The sequence below is a fragment of the Mesitornis unicolor genome, unplaced genomic scaffold (assembly GCF_000695765.1).
Source record: "Mesitornis unicolor isolate BGI_N332 unplaced genomic scaffold, ASM69576v1 scaffold9295, whole genome shotgun sequence".
Classification (NCBI taxonomy): Eukaryota; Metazoa; Chordata; class Aves; order Mesitornithiformes; family Mesitornithidae; genus Mesitornis; species Mesitornis unicolor.
The window spans coordinates 26,695-45,744 of record NW_010183426.1 but is presented as its reverse complement, the minus strand read 5'-3'; the positions used below and the strand labels follow the sequence as shown (position 1 = coordinate 45,744).

The window sequence follows — 19,050 nt, the reverse complement described above, 5'->3', positions numbered from 1 at the left end:
GAAAGAGTGGCAGGAAAAGAAGGAGAAATGATGGAGATCTACAGAAACAGAGTGTCATGGATGGAGGAGGTGATGAGAAAACAGCTCTCCACTGCCTCTTCTGGAAGAGCACTAGGGAGCGGGCAATGAAACCAGCAGGCATAATTTTTAAACAACAGGCTGATGAGCTGTAGAATTAAAGTTTCCAAAAGTTTTTAAAAGTGAATACAGACAAATTCATGAAAGAAAGCTCCAACACAGGCTGTCCAAGACAGAGATACCGCCTCCTGTTGGGCAAGTCCCCAAGCCACTGCTGAAGTGTCCCCTTCTGCTTCTGCACTCCTCCAGCACTCAGCTGTGGTCCCCTGGCTGGAAGAACCTCTGCTCTGATCCGCTACAGCTGCTGTTACGTTCTTAGGGACAAGTCTTGCTCTCCCCTTTTGTGTTGCTCCAGTGAGTGCTGCCTTTACCCAGAGAGTTTTCCATCCGAGGAAATGGAAGGAGAACTCTAAGGCTCCCAACAGCTGTCCCTTGAAGTGGCAAGAGCAGCCTAAAATTGCTCCAGGTCCATTAAGCTCCAGCGATCCAGTTCCTCCTCACAAACACACAGCAACAGCTCTATCAAGTACCTCTGCTATTTAGTGCTCTTTGGTTTTATACAGTATTTTACAAGAAGAATTATTGCTGAATAAAATTATGTTACGTTAACAGACTGCAACATGACTTGAAAAGAAAAGTCTTACCCCTGGAATGACTACAGTCCCAACTCCATTCTTCAGTTTTGATCTACCTCTGCCACCTCTTCCTGAGAGACCTGCACCACGCGGCCTCCGCTTCCCTGGGAATCCTGATCCACGGCCCTGTTCAACACAAGATAACGATTTAAGTGCAACCTGGAGTTCTTCTGTTAATTGGGATTCAAACTTGTTCAATGCATTTAGGGAAAAACATACGGAAAAACCACTCTATGATTTCAAGTGAAAACGAGCACATTAGGCCATAGTCATTAAGTCACTACACAAACCATTGTGAAATACCTTAAACTAATTACACCACATAATATTATCACCTTTATCACCAGTGAGAAAGCAGCCCAAACCAGAAATGTTTATTTTCTGCTCAGGAATAACTGGAAATGTAATTTTTTTTCACAGTTGCAAAGTATTCAAAATAAATATCCTCTGTTCCATAATTCATTTTTCTTTTCTTTTTCAACAGTCAGCTCAGACAGACACAGGACTGCTGAATAAGGCCTGGACACTTGACTACTTGCAGTCATGGATGCCTTCTTATGTTACACATAATCAAATGAACACTGGAATTTATTGGGACTCAATCCTGCTCCCAAAGCAAAGCAGGAGCTGGTTCCACCAAACTCTCTTAATTCAGCAGATACAGAGAGAGCTTTTTTTGTTAATTAAACCAATTACGCTCAGATCAAAGATAATATGACATTTTTCTTACAAAATATCCACTTTTTTTCAGACAGCTTCTTTTCCCCCCTTCTTTTAGACACAGACGCACACTTGCAGTGTTGTGTGCTCTGGAGTATTCACAGCACGTTCAACTACTATTAACTGCAAGTATGTTTTCAATAGCAATTATCCAATTTTAATACTCTGATTTAGTTTGAATTTCATGGTGTTTGGGGATTTTTTTTTTATTTTATAATGAATTAAACACAAAGAGGATCCTTAATCCTCACTAATATTTTTCCAGAGAGAGAAAGAACACAGTGACAGTGTCTCTGACTTTTGGCTGGGATATCAGACACCTGTATAACATGTTTCAGAGTCTCTGATCTGTATAAGCAATGACAATTATGGTATATACTCAAATAAGCACCTTTCCTACTACAAAATAAGCAATGAGATTATTTATTGCATTTCAAATTTGTGAATAATCTTGGCTCCTAATACAGCCCGACTCCATCCACAGAGTAACGAGATACGGTGTCTGTGGCCAAACATTTGCTGGGAACTACTTTTAATAGCAAGACAAAACATTTGCTCAATAAAACAATGCTGACAGAACCACAAAGCTCCCTGGGGACGGTGTGGCCAACAGACAGGAACGGTCTCCAGTGATGGAGACGGGAGGTCCCCGGATGGAGAGCAGCACCATGGGCTCCACTTTAGCAACAGCATTTTTCAAATGTGCCAACTCCTGTTTCAAAGAAGATTTAGAAGTTGACAGTCGTAATTAAAGGGAGAATCCAAGCACTCAGTGTTAAAATTGTATTAACATCCATCTATGAATGGAAAGAGAAATTAAATCGCCTTACTCTTACACAACAAGGTAATGTAACACAATGCTGGTTTAGGAAATGAAGGAAGGATGCTACTGATGACTGAAGTATTTATATGTACTAAGGTGAAGCAAATGTCCTTACATAGACATGGAGTTAATACATAAACACACACAGGACATACAAGCATCAATTTTTTAAGATGTAGGCTCTTCTGGCACATTTCTTATTTTGCCTGTTTCAGACCAGGTATCAGTATTGTTATTTTCACACAGTAACAGGAATAAGCACGTACTTGTATCAATGTTAATGCTGAATATTAAGCTGAAAATTAATGCTTGAAGCAGCAAAAGCTAAGCTAATGTCAAATTAAAATAAAATTAGCATGACAGTTAAAGTGAGATGAAAATAATCATTGGGAAGCTATAGAGTTTTGTCGTTTTGTCAGAGTTTTCTAATTTTGATTTTTGGTAGTTACTTTTAATAATTCCACTTAGTTTCTTCAGGTGTTTTCAATGGTAAACGTCACTGTGGATACAAGCTTTGGTCCATCTAATCAGGCAGGAAAGATGTTATTTATTCCCCCATAAGCTAAACCCGATGTCACTTTGAATCCGCTCGGCAAGATTTCTCCACAGCAACAAACCCAGGCCACCCTTCAGACCTCTCCCCCTTTCAGTGCCTGGCTTACTTTAGTGCCAGTCGTAAGGACTTTTTCCTTCTCAGGGAATTTATTTTGACAGCTCCGTAAAGCCAACCACGAAGACCTCAACACACTCAAGAAACTGGCAACACAAGCTAGTCTTTGCCACTGAAAATCAGGGCAAGGCCGTCATACTACACTCCAGAACATACATGGTTTTTTAACCTGGGAGCTCCAGAGTTTCAGTAATTTTTAAAGGCCTTAAACAGCACTAGAAAGGAAGACTAATTCAGTTGTGAGATACAGAATTTCATCACTAGTCTCTACAGCAGAAAGATAGCAATGGATACATGAAAATAAATGCAAATTATTTACCACTTTGATGCTCCAAATGGCACTGCCGGGAAGCTGTCTGGATTTAAAAATGTCCCGACCTTCTGAAATGTCTGGGGACCAGGAAGGTGGGCTCACTGTATTATTGGTACTCCAAGCCCCCTAGGATACGGCAGGTGAGAAAATAGATGTATAAAACTTTGCAACATAAAAAAAACAAAGAAAAAAAAAAAGAAAAAAGCAAGCAACCAAAAAATAATCTGAAAGCAAAGCACATGCAGGCATAGGCATTTCTACGTTAAGTAGTCAATTAGTTCACCGAGTGAGAGGAAGGTGGGAACATTTTAGGTTCTCATTGAAGCATACACTAAAACAAATATTAACCTCCAACTGATGGTTAAGTACAACAAAATGAGTTTTATAAACAAAGCACATTACAAATTGAGAGCAAGCAATCATAGCAACAACAAGTTATATCCCTAAATTTTATTGCATCAAAGGAAGGAGACAGTAGTTTGAGATGGTAACATCCCCTTTTACACTTCAAATCACATTCTGAAAGAACAGATGGCCTTACTCGACTTTTGAGTCTAAACTACTGACAATCACGGCAACAACTACTTTGCAAAGTGTGTGAAACAAGAGGAATATAAATAAACCAATGGAAAAATAGAAAAACAGCTATGGTAATTAACAAAGTACCTCTTCCCTGCAAGTTTGCCACAAATGAACCATTATAAAACCCCACAATAAAGTTTTTTTCATGCCAGCGTTTTTATATTATGGTGTGGTATCAAATTTTAATATGTTATGATATACATGTAACAATAAACATCCATATGGTGTACCTACAAACACTTTTTAACTGATTGATTCATATCCCTGCTGCTATAGTTCCCGTCATGGCGAGATATTGTGTAACTGTCACAAGAAATACAGCGAAACAAGAAGAAGTTGCAAAAATGGACAAGAGAAAAACCCAAACACTGAAGCTCCTCATACACATTAAAATCTGTGGAAGACTTCATTGAACCCTGAGTAAAGACTGCGGGAGACATCAACGACTTCATAACTAACTTCAGTCTACAGTTACAAATCAGAGTACTTCAAGGTTAATACGCTTTCCTAATTCTAAGTTTGTGAAAGTAAGAGATAATGAATACCAAAATGAGGAGTAAAACAGACAAAAAGCACAGGTTTACCTTCTCGGGAATGACACTGAGCAGTAGAACTGCACGGATGAGACGGGATAACCTCACACGTACCACCAGTCCCAACTGTTCACACTCAGAACTGCTCACACGGGCAAGCTTGAACACATTTACACCTCTGAATACTGGTCTATACAATCGTAAGCACTAAGGAAAAGGGGATAGCTTTGCAAAATGTGGGGTTTTTCTGAAATGAAATATTCTCCATCAAGAATGCATGGAAAACAGCTTCTTGGGAATCAACAACTCAGCAAAACACAGATTCATCTGCATGGGAAAGGGACTGTGGACAATATAGCACTTAAAAAACCCAAACAAAATCCCCAAAAAAACCCACAAAACAAAACCAAAACACCCCATCACTTCGTATCAAGAGCACTGTGGTGTATTAACTGGTTTATTAATCAGATCTCTGTTGAAATCTCGTGTTTTTACTAAGCACTGGCACACCAGGGAGCAACTACACCAGCAGGATTGTGGCAATAGGAAATGTAACTTTACTATGCTAGCCGTATTTTTAATGTTTAAGAATGTCCCATTTTAGAAAGACAAAGGAAAAACTTCCATTGAATTTTAGTTAGTTACTAAAATTCGTAATGCATAGTAACTGCTCTTCTAATACGGCAACTCAAAATCTGCACAGCAACACAAAGAAAATCTGCGTATCGTGGGAACAACCTTTACACCCATCTGTAAGGGAGGCAGCGTGCTGGCTAAGGGGCAAAATTCACCATCTCGACATGCGGAAAATGCTTCCTCAACAACTAAAGCTACCTACTTCTGTTTGGGGGACACAAAATTATTTTCCTTTTAAGGAGATGCACTTCTCAAGTGATCAAGTATATTCAAAAGATTAAAAAGCTAACAGAATAATAAACCTGAATATATTTGGTCTTGCAGAATGAAATGACTTGTGTATGATTCATGAACCATATTGTTAAGAATTACATTGGAAATTTAATCCAAGTTTTATTGTAGATCAGAAACATTTGAATTCTTGGTCAGATAAACTTAATTAAAAACACACACTTCCACAATACTATGAACAAATGAATTACATCAAAGAGATGCATTAATTATATTTTGGCTTTTAATTAATGCCTATTACTATACAACACTGAAGAGAAAGTTCTATTCAGTTCATTCACATCCGAACCACGGCAATAATGATGTGCTGTGACAGAAACAGGAAGTCCTAATTCTCCATCAGCTTCTTGAGTCCTCGACACTGAACAACACAGCTGGAAGTGAATGACAGCAAAAGGAAGCCCCGTGTCAGCAAGGGTCAGGAGCTCTCACCGAATTACCACTGCCTGCGTTCAGCTGCTTCACGCCGTATGAAATCTGCTGCAGTCGCACACGAGCAAACCTGGATCTGCATTTTGACTTTCACGTACTTTTAGGATTGTGAGCAAAACTTACTCTGTTCAAAACACAGCTCCCCTCATTAAAAGAACCCAAACATAAAAACCAGAACAAAAACTAATCCTTGAAAAAGACCCTTTTTGATCATTTTTTTCCCATCTACTACTAAAACAACATACTTAGAGGTACCATGTAATTCAAAAAAAAAACCAAAAACACCATAATACCCAAGAAAGATCATGCACTGAACCCACCACGGTGCTTTGCACTTTTGTCAGTTTAGAAAATCCCTTAAAACACCTGGAGATATGTAGTGAGCTGTGTAACAGTGATCACCAGCGTCTTCATGATGAGAATTAAACACCTCTAATCATAGAACATATTCTAAGATAATACAGTAAAACAAAAGCAGTAAGTTATTATTTCCTATCCAGTGCTATTCTACAGACCATTCTCGCCTTTTTCCTACCACTCTTACAATATGACATATGTTGCAATGCCCTCCATTTACTGCCTTCACACTATGCTTTCCTGTACAGTGCTGTTGCAAAAATAACTCTTTCAGATTAGTTCAATTCAGTACACAGAACACACCCAATACCATTTAAAGTATACCTCCACAGAAAAAAATACCATTTTCCCTGTGAAGATTTATTTCAAACTAGATATAAGTCAGATTAGTCATTCATAAACTTACATCATCATTTCTTTTAAGGCTACTACTTTAGGAAAACGAAATATGAAAAAGATCAAAGACAGGTCCTGCCCTCGGCATGAGTGCGCAGTTTGTGGGCAAGGCTGGAGGATGTGCACAAGCCATGGAGAAGACCCTGAAAAGACCCAACTGTGAGGACAGCACTGTGAAAACTTGATCGTGCTGGCAGGCACCAGTGAGTATCTCTGATCTATAAACAACTATAGTTCAGATACTTGTAAAAATGAATTTGGCTCCCTCATGGAGCAGGATAACAGGAACAGAGGCAGCTCATGGACCAAAACCCAAGTGAACTCAGTGAATGCTGAGCCTGGCAGATGGAGGGTCCTCCCCTGGGCTGGACGCAGATTTAAAGCTCACCTGTAGCTGGAGGTATGGATACTACGATACATGAACACACACTGCTAGCAGAAGTGCACCTTGCTGATGGGAGTTCTTATGCTAATGCAGAAAAAAACACATTCAAATAAGCTTGTACCAGTAAAAGCAATTCTTCTCAGTGTAACTGTACCTACATATTGATTTATAACACAGCTCTCCTTTTGTTTAGAAAATAGATTTTCTCCTGTTGCTTCTAACCGAAGCAGCGATGTCTGCAAAAATCCTAGGGGGGAGAGGGGTGGTGACCACAGCAACACAGAGTGCAGCCCTGGAAGGGACTCACGAAGGCTTTTTAGACAGAATCTTGTCTTCATGGTTTGGGAGATGGATTCAGGGTAATGTAGTGGTGCTGCAGACACATCACCAAAGCCTATTACAAATGCAAACTACTAAGATCCAATAGAGGAAATAACTTCAGATTGTGAATAACTTTACATTCAGCAGTGAAACTGAATAATTATTCAAATATATTTTATGAGCAACTGTATTAATAGATTTTGAAGAAAGGGACAATCATTCATCGTCCTGCCCAGCACAATACATTACATTTAATGAAAACCAATCCCAATCAGAAACTATTCCTTTACACGGATTCCCCTGACTCCAGTGAAGCGTGTGCCTTACAAAATTGAGGAGCAATATATTCAGGACCCAGAGGATTTTTTTTCAATTTTTTTTCCTATTCTTCTTCCTAAGAAGTTTCATAAACCCACTGCAGTGGATTTTTTATTTATTCTTTTTAAAACAGGACCAGGACATTCCAACAAGGTAAACTACATATTAAAAGACTGATAACCTCTAAGAGAAAGTGCAGCATATTGCCATCTGTAAAAACTGGCTAACGCTGGGGTCTTGGGGTCCACGGAGTGATCAGACTCTTTATGAAGCATTTATTTTAACCCTGTGCAGTCCTGGACAAGCAATGGGTTCTGCAATGACAGCTCCTTTGTGCAACAAAAGGCAGCCATGGAGCCAATGTTAGCTTCAACAACTACATAGGAGCCTCCTTAATCCAGAAAAGAACCCAAAATAACCTATTTGCCTAAATTTTCTCTCCTACTTCACTGCTTTCTAAGACATCCTGCCAAAAACTCATTCAGCTGCAAGGTAACATCTGTTAAATGTTAAATGTCCTGACACAAAGCAACACAACAGCATTTTGTGTTATATTTTAAGCAGAAAGACCTCAGACCCATAAAGTGAACCTGCTTTTGAGGGCAAAATTCCTCTTTGGTGACACTCAGATAAGAACCACACATGAGCTGCTTTATTTCCAACCTGCTCTACCTATAACTTCACAGCAGCATTGCTTTCCTCCTGAACTGTTTTTCTTTTTACTTGTTTTGGCTCAATGCGATCATCCTGGGACAGACAGGCACTGAAATGCTGTTAGGCTAAAAATGTTTTAAATTCAGTTTATGCCTCTTCCTTAGCAGTGAGGCCACAGAATTGTTTCTGGTGAAACCCCACTGACTTGCCTTCAAACCTGCCCCAAAACTTGTCATTAACAGGAAACCAAAAGCCCGGGCACAGGGGAGCGCAGCAGAAGGAAGATCGCAGTTACAGCTACGAGGCTGCTTCTTGCTTGTGCCAATTTGGGAATCAATTTGTAAAATCATACATAACGAGTTGCTTACAAAGAAAGTCATTTATAGGGCTGCTGGCACAAATACCAGAAAAAATGCAGCATTTCTTCTCCTGAGAACTGGAACAAATATTTTTTTTAAAAAATCACTACATGTAAAGTGCACTTTTTAAGATGACATAAATTGAGCAGAATTAGGTGAAAATGCACGGTGTTCTTTGACAACCAAATGTATTTCGAGGTTTCTGCTCCTATTCACAACTCTCCATTTGGAAAAGTACACAGTTCTTTAAAAAACCTTGAATGTTTACAGCCAAAATAATAATTGAAAAAACAAACCCAAACTTAAACCAATTTCTGTGTGCAATCCAAAGGCTAAGACGACCACAAGGTCATAGTTTTTTCCAGTCCTTCTCAAGTCAGTTTTTCACTGACTTCCAAGAAATCCCAATCTCTGCTAAACCTGACTAATCAAAGGAAAGACAGAAGTGTACTGGGACTTAAAACAAAGCAGGCCCGTGCTTTTCGTAGCAGAAAATTGCTACTTGCTTCACAACGGCTCCATCTTAACAGGTGTTTAAAGTGCAAGACAAAGACGACTCAAACCAAAAGAAACCCTCACAGACTTCCACACCTTTTTTCAAGACAGATCATACATTTTACAGGTGACTTCTCCGTTCCACAACAGGTGCTGCTAAGCCGCTAAATACCTTGTCATTTTAAAATACAACTTGCAAACTGTTTATAAAGGGATTATATTGATTTAGCATCACAGCCAGGATTTTGTGTTAACCTGACTTAGCAACTGCACTTCAACTCAGTTTTATTTGCATACTCACACCACATATTAAGAGGATAATGTCTACACTCTGTTGTACACAGAATATACAAAGTGCTATTTTGACAGATGACTCTTTCTGGTTTTTAAGGTTCCTATCTATTCTGCTACAGGCATTTACAGCTGGGGTCAGCCTTCATGTTTTCCTCAATGGGTTTACTGGTGGTTAACTGATTTTATTACCAGTATCACAATGCTGGTTCCCATGCAGAATAGGGGCAGATTGCACAGAAAAATAAATACAACTCTTACTGCAACACAACAGAAGATAAAAACTTCTCTGACAGAAAACCCGGATTATTTTACCATTTTCAATTTGCATGATAAGAAACATCATTTTTAAGACAAGTACAGAGTATTAAGAAAAACTATTTTTATACATGCTTGTATATGAAGGTAAAAAAAAAAATCGACCCAGAGTTACTCTAAAACCTTCCAAATTTAATTTCTTATATTACATTTATTGTTTTTATTACATACTTTTAACCTTTTCTGAACACTCTCTCAGACCTTTTCTTAAGAACCAAGAATTCTGAATGCTTAGGTAACACGTAAAAATGGAAAGAATTGTGCAACAGATGAAAGCTTTAACGTTGAGTTCAGAAAAGCATGAAATCATCAACCTACAAGTCCCAAAGACTAAAACTAAATTGCCATCAGACCAGAAATGAAGCACTAATCTGTCACACTGACACACTTGTGGTACAGAATTTTGCGAACACTACAGATTGATGAACCATCTTCCCCACAGCCACGCGACTCGAAGAGAGAGAAAAATGCTGCAGAAAGCGACAGACTTGAGGATTCTTTCACTTATCAAATTGAATCCCAGTCAAACCACAACCATTTGTACCACACAGTTCCTGAATGGTATTTGCTAAAGTAACAAAACCACAAAATTGTTTCCAACGCCATTAAAAGTGTCGATCAAGAAAATATCTGGCAGTGTAACGGAAACAGAGTTGTAGTGGGGTTTTCTATAAAGCCAGTTTAAGAAACTGAAATGCACTTTCAAAGTACTAGCCAAGGTAAATGCATATATGAAAAATATTAAGAGGTAAGTTAAAAGGCACAGCATTAATCAGATCTGCATTTGTAGCATATGTATGAAAAATACAACAGCATTTTCCTCTAAAGCATGAGCCAAAAGAAACTCTCTCACTAGAGAACCCTTATGATGTCTGACCTTTCAATTACTGAACATGAAATTACCTCCTTGAGAAACAAACTCCACACTCATTTAGGAGAATAAACACATATCATACTCTAAAAAACCAGATTAACTTAATGCATTATATTGACATTTGAGCTATGTGCTTCATAAGAGTACATTGAGACATTCCACGTGCTTACCTGTCTCGACCTGGGTCTTCCAGGAGAAAACTTGCGTTTGGTGATGGCAGGTTTTCCCATGCCGATTTTTGGAGTGACTGATATGTAAGTGGTTGGGAGGGCACTTCCAGCAGTGGAAGGCAGTGCCGGGGGCTGGCTGTGCTGCACGTCGCGTGCTGAATGCAAGTCTAACGAGACATCTGGCGAGGAAGACATGTTGGTCTTGTTGATATTAAGTGAGGGGGGAAGCGAGGGGTAAGTCTCAGCTGGTGATTTTATGGGTTTGTCTCCAACTGGTGAACTATTTGCAACACCTTCATTTGCAGAAGTAGTTTCTACTTCTAGAAGAGCTGGCGTTTCCGACTTCTCATGGGTTTCTCCTTTTTCTACATCTTTTTGCACTTTTATGATTTCCAGTTGTTGTTCTGCAGGGACACAAGTATCTCCTTTACTTTCAGTCTCCTGTGTTTCTGGCGTCACAGTTACGGTCTCAGGCACTGAAGACAGAGACCGAGAGTCTACTGTGGATACTTCTGGTACCTCCACGCTACCCTGCGGCAGCTGCGTCTCTTCCACGTGTTTGTCTAACTCCTGTTGTACTACAGCTTGAACACCTTCCACCACTGCCTCAGTCTGACTGTCACCAGGTGCTGGTGTCTTTTTAGGAGACATTTCCATTTCAGCTGAATTAATTTCAACAGAGGCTTCTGTTTCCAGTTCCGTGGTCTTTTCTTCTGGTGATGTGCCTGTAACTAAGTACAATCATGTTAAAGGCTCAGTGCGAAAAACTTACACAAGCGTGTGTACCAATCAACAAGTGTACTTGATACACGCCAAGACATTTCACTTTACTTCAGTGAATTTAATACATAGCTTAAAATATACTTCATAAATATCTTTCTTTGTACCTATGTTTACAGTAATCTATGTTTTTCACGTATGTTCCCACTGTCCAATCACTCTTTTTCTTCCCTGGATACACAGCAGAGTAAATCACGGGAAAGTAAAGCCAAGATTATTTTTTAGGAATCAGAACACACATTTCCAGGTAGGCAGCTAAAAGCAGCTTTGCCTTTTTCATTTCTGCATACTGAAGATGTATGCCAGCATAAATTAATGTATTTTAAGCAGCTGTCCCAACACTTCCAAAAAGCAGACAGTTAAGACAGGACAAGTACAAATAAAAAACACTTCTCTCCTAGCGCTCTTTTAGACTTCAGGAAATCACCTCAAATGAAAACAGTCGATGCTGCTTTTTCATTTACTTATGTGTCATGGATTTCTTTCAAAAGCCTTCCCTTGAACCAAATCAAGCACCTTTCATCCACAAATCTCTTCATCAAGGAGTTCCAGTCTTGAATGCACTCCATGGAGAGCCACCGCCTTTGCTCTGAATTTGGCTTCTTGTCTTCTTTGGTGGACACTGCTTCTCTTACAGGCCCACTTACTTTTTATTATACTTGCACTCTGCTTAAATTCACACCCCCACATCTCCTCAGCCACTACAGTTCAAAGCCTTTTATTATGCATTTTATTATGAATGATTCTTCACTGATAGTCTTCAATCAAGTCCCTTACCCCACAGGCTGTGATGCACAACAGAGTGATCACAGCAAGGTATTTTTGCTTTGGCTTTCAATGCAGGTTTCTTGTTTCCCCTCCAACACTGGCTGGGAGTGGACAGAACATACTGGAAAGCTCTTTGCCACTGATATTGGTTACTTGACCCAAAAACCTGGGCTCTATTTGTATTCTTTTCTTTGGCTGGTACTTCATGAGTGACTTGTAAGATGTATTTATCCCCTGGACACCAATTATCAGCTACTGCAGCACACCCTCTCTGGATGAGTGCATTTGTTTATTAAACAAATTATGTTTGATTTACAAAGGGAAAAAAGAAAATAAGATGTCCTTCAACAAAGATACTTGCGAAGTTACAACCATGAAGCACATGAACTGGAAGTTTATGAAGTTCTATGGTGTGCCTCAAAACACGCTAGGGGAAATTAACCCAGTTATTTGCAGCTACAAACAAAAAAGACTTGAAGAGAAAGTGTGAGTGACTGTATTTGAATAGTAACAAATAGTGGTTTACTTTAAACCTACAAAACACGTACAAGAACATTTAACTGTAGTTTCAGCTTTTGGAGAAAGCCAGTCCCACCGATAACGTAGAATAACTTTCCCCTACACAAATATTCTGAATACTATCTTTGCCTTCAATAAAACACTTCTTCAGCAAGAAAGTGAATACTCTTGCTTGGGAGTTCAGACAGTAGAACTGATGATGACTGAAGTCGTCCCTTCCTGCCTTTCAGGCACTTTCTCTCTTAAATTTATAAAGTCCCACAAACCTTACTGAATGTAAAAAGGTTCTCAAGGGTCCTACACTGGGACTTTCTCAGACTGCAGAGCTCTTTCTTACCGTCCGTGACACATCCGACAGCCGATTCCTGACCAGGACCATCACCAGTAACGGGCTGTTCCTGAAATGCCACATTGTCTCCATCACCTTCCATTTCCACTTCATTTGTACAGGCTGCAGGAGAGGCAAAGAAGTTATTGAAATTAATATGATGTTTATTCTATTACTCTGGCATCAGTAGTTGCTGTCACTGATGGACCTTTTGGCTAAAGAGAATGATATTCGATGATAAGACAGGAGTTAGGACAAACCAGGTCTATGAAGTTAGGGACACTCTACAGTACTCCTTAAGGTTAAGAGTCTTTTTCTCATTAACACTGAAGCTGGTTTATACCTTTCAGACAATGAGAAATGTCCGTAAAGCACTATATAACTGTGAAAATTTAATTTACACATAGTCAAGAGACTTTTTGCACCACCTGAGCAATACAAAAAAGTCTTTTCTCAAATTCTAGTCTGCTAAATTCAACAGAAATATTAGCATGAAGGCTTCAAACTTTTATACAAATCCTGCAATGGTTTATGGCATAGATATGAAGTTCCATCTACTAACAGCACTTGGAACACCGATTTTCAGTCTGTTCAAAACACGGAAATTAAATTTTACCACTTCAGAATTAGGATACCTTAATCATATTAAATAAAGGAATTTGCATGGAAAAGGTGCTACTGAGCGCTTCTTTGGCTGACAGTATCATTTTATAGAGCACAGAACAGGAAATACTTTTTTTCCTGAAGCAAAAGCTTTTTCAGTTAAGGAAGTTCATCAAAATGCAGTAGACAAAGTAGGAGCAGGAAAAACAAAGTACACAGTAAGTGCTAACTCAAAAGGAACTGATCCTCCACATATGTAAGCACAAAAAAAGTCCAACAGAATATAAATTTCTGTTCAGGAAAGTCTCTTTAAAGTTCAAAAAGCCAGGAACTATTAGGTGATGCTACTTTCAGCACCTAAAAACTGCTCTTAAACTCTGCCAACTTTAAAGTGATATTTTAACTTTGAGGAAATGATCACTCAGATTGGCTCCAAAGCTGATTTTAATGCACAAAAGTGCTCTCTTGGGTATGAAGCACTGCATGACTGTACTGATGTAATAGCTCCAGATTACTCCCAGTAGCCGAGATGACAGTCCTGTTCTTCCTTGGGGAGAAGAGCATGCTTGACAATGCTTCTACTGCTTAGAAATCCTAACAGAAGTATTTCTTAAAATAAACCTGTTACTTATTCAAAAGGGTTTGAGTAGAAGATGGGGAGGTTTTCCAGTGCCAGTTTTGGATCTTACTTGGACATCTTCCTAAATGCTCTAAATACATGGTCTGAAGGTCCAACAGCCTCTACTAACCTTTCAGAATGGAAGTGATCTTCAAAGGCTGAGGTCGTCGCTTTTCCTAACTCGGCGTGCGTGTTCACTGACAGATTTCTTCTGCTCACTTACACACATTTACCTACTGTCACTGCCCTTCCTCCACCATCACCTTTTTCATCATTTCTTTACTGTTCATGAAAGGTACGCACTTACGTGTACAGGCTAACATCAAAAAGAATTACTTGTTTATGCAAAACATCAGTTTGAACACACAGAAATTAAGAGTTTTGTTGTAGCTCAACATTTGCCCTTTCCAGCTGAAAATTATCAGGCTTTCAAAAACATGGATACTTATGCAACTGAGCTATCGATTTCTTTTAACAAAAGATCAGTGCACAAGCATGGTGTTATCCAACAGTGCATGTGGTGTCAAACACACAAAGGCATTCAGTTCTGAGTCCATTACACAGGTCTTGTGGATGACCCACCAGAATCAGATCAACAGATCCAAGTTCTCCCTGTGCTTCCTTACTGCTACCAAGTTGGGTTTTTTTAATATACTTTTCTGCAACTTCCCTTTCTACCTTTTCCTTGATTTGTCCATTCAGACAAGAATAACTCAGAAACAAGATGACTAATCATACACTGTTTTGAAAAGCTGTTTAGTTAAATATACCTTTCCCTCAAACATAGTCCAGCTCCCACTGCTGCGTCCTACCTGGGCACAGTGAGGAGAATGGCACCATGAGACTGACAAGCAGCAAGAGGAAAACAGCAAAACTGGACATTTCCAGGAACATCCACCAGAAGCTGGGTTGTGCCTGGTAGTTAGGCACAAATGAATACAGCAGTTAGGCTGTCAAATTAATGCAATCATGAAATGTACCACATCAAAAAAATTAGAGAAGTTTACAGCTACAGGCTGGGGAGCTGGAGCTGGAAGGCTGAGAGCCACCACTAAGGTGCTTATTTGCCTATATCTAAAACAGGATCCTGAAGCCTGAAAGCTCACCCATGGGTTGCTTGAGAAGCTGCTGCTAAATAAAGGAATGGATGAACTCCACGGAGCAGAACCTGAGTGGCTGGTTCACAAAAGACTTAGTGAGACAGCTGCAGATATTTATTATATTTGATGTTAGCATTTTGGCAATATAAATATTAGTTTTGATTACCTGTTATACTGTCAGGTTCAGGAATGAGTTCAGAAGTGTCCATTACATCACATGACTGAGTCTGATCCCCTTCTCCTTGCTTACAAAGAGTGCAGATGTAGTCTTTCAACTGAGACTCCAATTCACTACCTGGAGATCTGTCACATTCTATGTGAATCCATCTGGGGAGATTAATTTAGCGTGACTATTATTTTAATAATAAAAATATAAATTAACCTAGTAAAAATCAACTTTTAAAAACAGCAGTTTTCCATTTCTGTTGGGGAACTAAAAAATTTCAACCAATGGTTCATTACAGAGAATTTTACAGAAATAAGTATGATACGTCAGTATGTCAAGCAGTGAACAAATCTAAACACGAGGGCCTAAACTGTCACTAAAGCCAGCTGGACATCACAACATGTATAGCAGTATCAAGACGTTACACAGCAAGACACAAGAGCACTGAATATGAAATGCAATCTACATCCTTAGAAGATTCCCCATAGCGCTTTTTTTTTTAGTTACTGACATAGCAAACGACATAAAATTAAACAGAGAACACCTACTTGAAAATGTAACAAAAAAAGACCACTGCAAACAGCCCTGTTTATACAACAGTCTTTAAAAGTTAGGACAATGACTCTTCTAGTCTGTTTACTCACAAAATAGATGCAACGTAAGAAGCAGCAGCACATATTTCTCTGTACACCTCAGGTAACTTCCAATTAATACTTATTTGTTGAGATTAAATAAGACTACCTAATATTGTTCACTGTATTTAGGGATGAAGGCTCAAGATGCTGCACAAGACACTGCATTGTACATCAAACAGAGTCTACACCCTTCACAGAAACACATCAGTGACATACAGCTCACCACAAGCTTTAGGCATTTCAGTACAATTTAACAAAAATGACAATTCTTACCTTTTGCACATGTGACAATGCAACATATCTTTCTGGAAGTCTTGGAGGCACAGTTTTTCACAGAAAGGACAAGATAAGTTGTCTTGCTGTTGGTAACAACTGTCACATACCAAACAATTATGGTGCCACTGACAACTTGTTCGTGTGCCACACTCAGCACATACTCTACAGTTCTAGAGATCACAAGAATTTAGTTGTTAATTATGGTATTTCACAATGTGACAGAACTGCCATTAACTGACATTTCCTGTCTTGAATTAAATTAAAGAAAGTTTCTGTCTCTGATAACACTAATAAGCTATCCAGGATTGATAACAGCACATGAACGGTCTGTGCAACAGTAAGAAGAGTTTCCTTGCACTACTCCCTGATTTGAACAGAGTATTTCTCATGAAAAAAACCTTTTTTCTTCCTAATCTCAGTCATTTTATGACTGCCACAGGGACTTCCCTTGTTATACTGAAATTGCATTTTTATTATTACTTACACTTATTCACAAAGTTACTGATAAAACAACAAATTCAGCCTGCCCTCCTCAAATGCAAAGGAATTGTTGAGCTGCCGAACAGCCTTTCTGGTAAGCAAGTAGCAGTTGAATATAATGAGCCTTCAAGTACAGATTACATACACTACTGTATAGATTGTAGTGTACATTAGATCATGAGAGCAGCTGTCATTAAGTAGAGGTTATCCACTCCACCTGGATCCTGTGCTTTTTTTTCCCCTATGGGGGTTGATTTCTCAACCTACGCAGACTGCTTCAGCCACTGCACTGACAGCTACTCTCACAGAGCAGCTGTAGAGCCATATGATTACATACAAGTGGGATTCCTTCACAAATTACAACTTATGTTATAACAGCAGTCTGTAACGCACCTAGAACAGTATAATGTGGATAACAACATTTGGGCCCCTATAATGAAAAGGAATTATTCTGAAGCTTTTCAACTTACTTTACATTTCCAACCATTTGTTGGTACAGCATCCATAACTGGTTGTAGACAGAAAGTATGGTAGCCTTTGTCGCATGTATCACACACCAGCATCTTGTTGTCTTCCCCAGAATGTCTAAGAAAAATAATGAGTGGTTAAAAAAATTATTTAAACAAGCCATAATAAAAAATCTATTTAATGAAAAGCATGAACAGGTAGACAAACAGCTGAGCACACAAAAATATATGAATACCACTTATAAATAACTCTAAACATACTACCCTCAAATTACAGTTAAGTATGAATGAAGACCACTATGTGTACTTTAGTGAGTGCTGAGCCTGTGCAACCATTCTTACTTCTAGAGATCAGCCCGCTTTCATTGACACACGTGTAGGCAGATTTAATGGCCTTGCTGTACTGAAATCTGTTCAAAATCTGAAACATGTACTTTATTTCTTTCTGAAAAGAACAAGTAATTGTACTTGTTCCTACAAACAGTCTGACTGTATTTTTTCCAAAGAAAAAAAATGAGCCATCACCTCTGACTACCAGAGCTCCTACAACATCAACCAATATGACTGCAAGAGCAAAACAAACATTACAGAGGAAAGAGATCTCAATTTTCCTGCAATCAGATATTACAGAGCTCCACCACAAATTTCAGCGATAAAATAAATTTGCAAAGGATAAGACAAATAGTTTGGTAATATCTAAAGGCGTTGTGTTCTGTCTTAGTTTAAATAAATTAATTCAATAAGTATGCAACAAGATTTGCCTTGATAAAGCTGCACAATGGCATTGCACATACCTGGTATTACTTCATTACCTGGGAGACCTAACATTTTAAAAAACAGTACATGCCCTCTCTCTGCATGAAGATGTGCTTAAAATGCTATTCTTAACACTGACATAAAACCACCACGCTGCATAAAGTAATAGGTGTGAAAACATCACATTTTCTTCTACTTTTCCACTAGAGAGAGGGGTTGTTAGCAAATACTGTCATTACCCTATACAACACTTTTAGGGATACTTTTTCGAACACGCTTCACTATTATAATTTCATTGCTGGCATTTGCTATCAGCTCTGTGTGATCAGGGAACAATCTTCTTTAAAGTGGGTGAATCTGAATGCCGACAAACACCACACGTTCTGCTTGGGAAACAGCAAAGCTCTGACTGATCAGGTACGAGCGGCAGTAATGAAGTGGCTTTTTTCCTTCACACTGTCCTGACCAATCTGACCAAAGCCAAACAAAACTCTTTCTTTCTTTTCTATTAAGCCCTTTAAGAAAAAAAGCACCAACCAACCAAGCAGTCAAAAGAACCCTGCAGTGCCCATCAGGTTAGGTGAGACGAGAAGAAGTGTACAAGCGGTCAGAGATCTTTAAGTGAACCCTTGTAATATCACAACAGTTATGTTTTGTGGTCTCAGTATTTGTCTGGTGTAACAATTCAGTCATGGTCACTCATGTCACTTTTATTCTTTGCTCAATCAAGCCATATTGTTGTTTTCATAATGACTCATTAACTGCCTCTTAAAGATGTTATGAAATAGAAGAGAGGGCTTAATGCAGGTGATCTACCCAGTGTGTGCCACATGCACTGCTGAAATGTCAGCTGAGGAAGAGGACAGGTTCCCAGTCTGTAAAGGCACTACACTAAACTAATT

General features: G+C 38.9%; 1 protein-coding gene across 1 annotated transcript in view; it reads right to left on the bottom strand.

The window, feature by feature from the left end:
* LOC104540338 (histone-lysine N-methyltransferase 2C-like) overlaps positions 1–19,050 on the bottom strand; it is a gene marked incomplete at its 3' end in the record, with an annotated part of 45,129 nt that overhangs the window by 25,689 nt on the left and 390 nt on the right. The window contains exons 2-7 of the mRNA XM_010184122.1: positions 17,396–17,510; positions 16,443–16,615; positions 15,535–15,695; positions 13,056–13,169; positions 10,652–11,382; positions 723–839 (exon numbers count right to left, since the gene is read on the bottom strand). Of these exons, the coding sequence (XP_010182424.1) occupies positions 723–839; positions 10,652–11,382; positions 13,056–13,169; positions 15,535–15,695; positions 16,443–16,615; positions 17,396–17,510 (1,411 nt within the window). The remainder of the gene's footprint in view (positions 1–722; positions 840–10,651; positions 11,383–13,055; positions 13,170–15,534; positions 15,696–16,442; positions 16,616–17,395; positions 17,511–19,050) is intronic.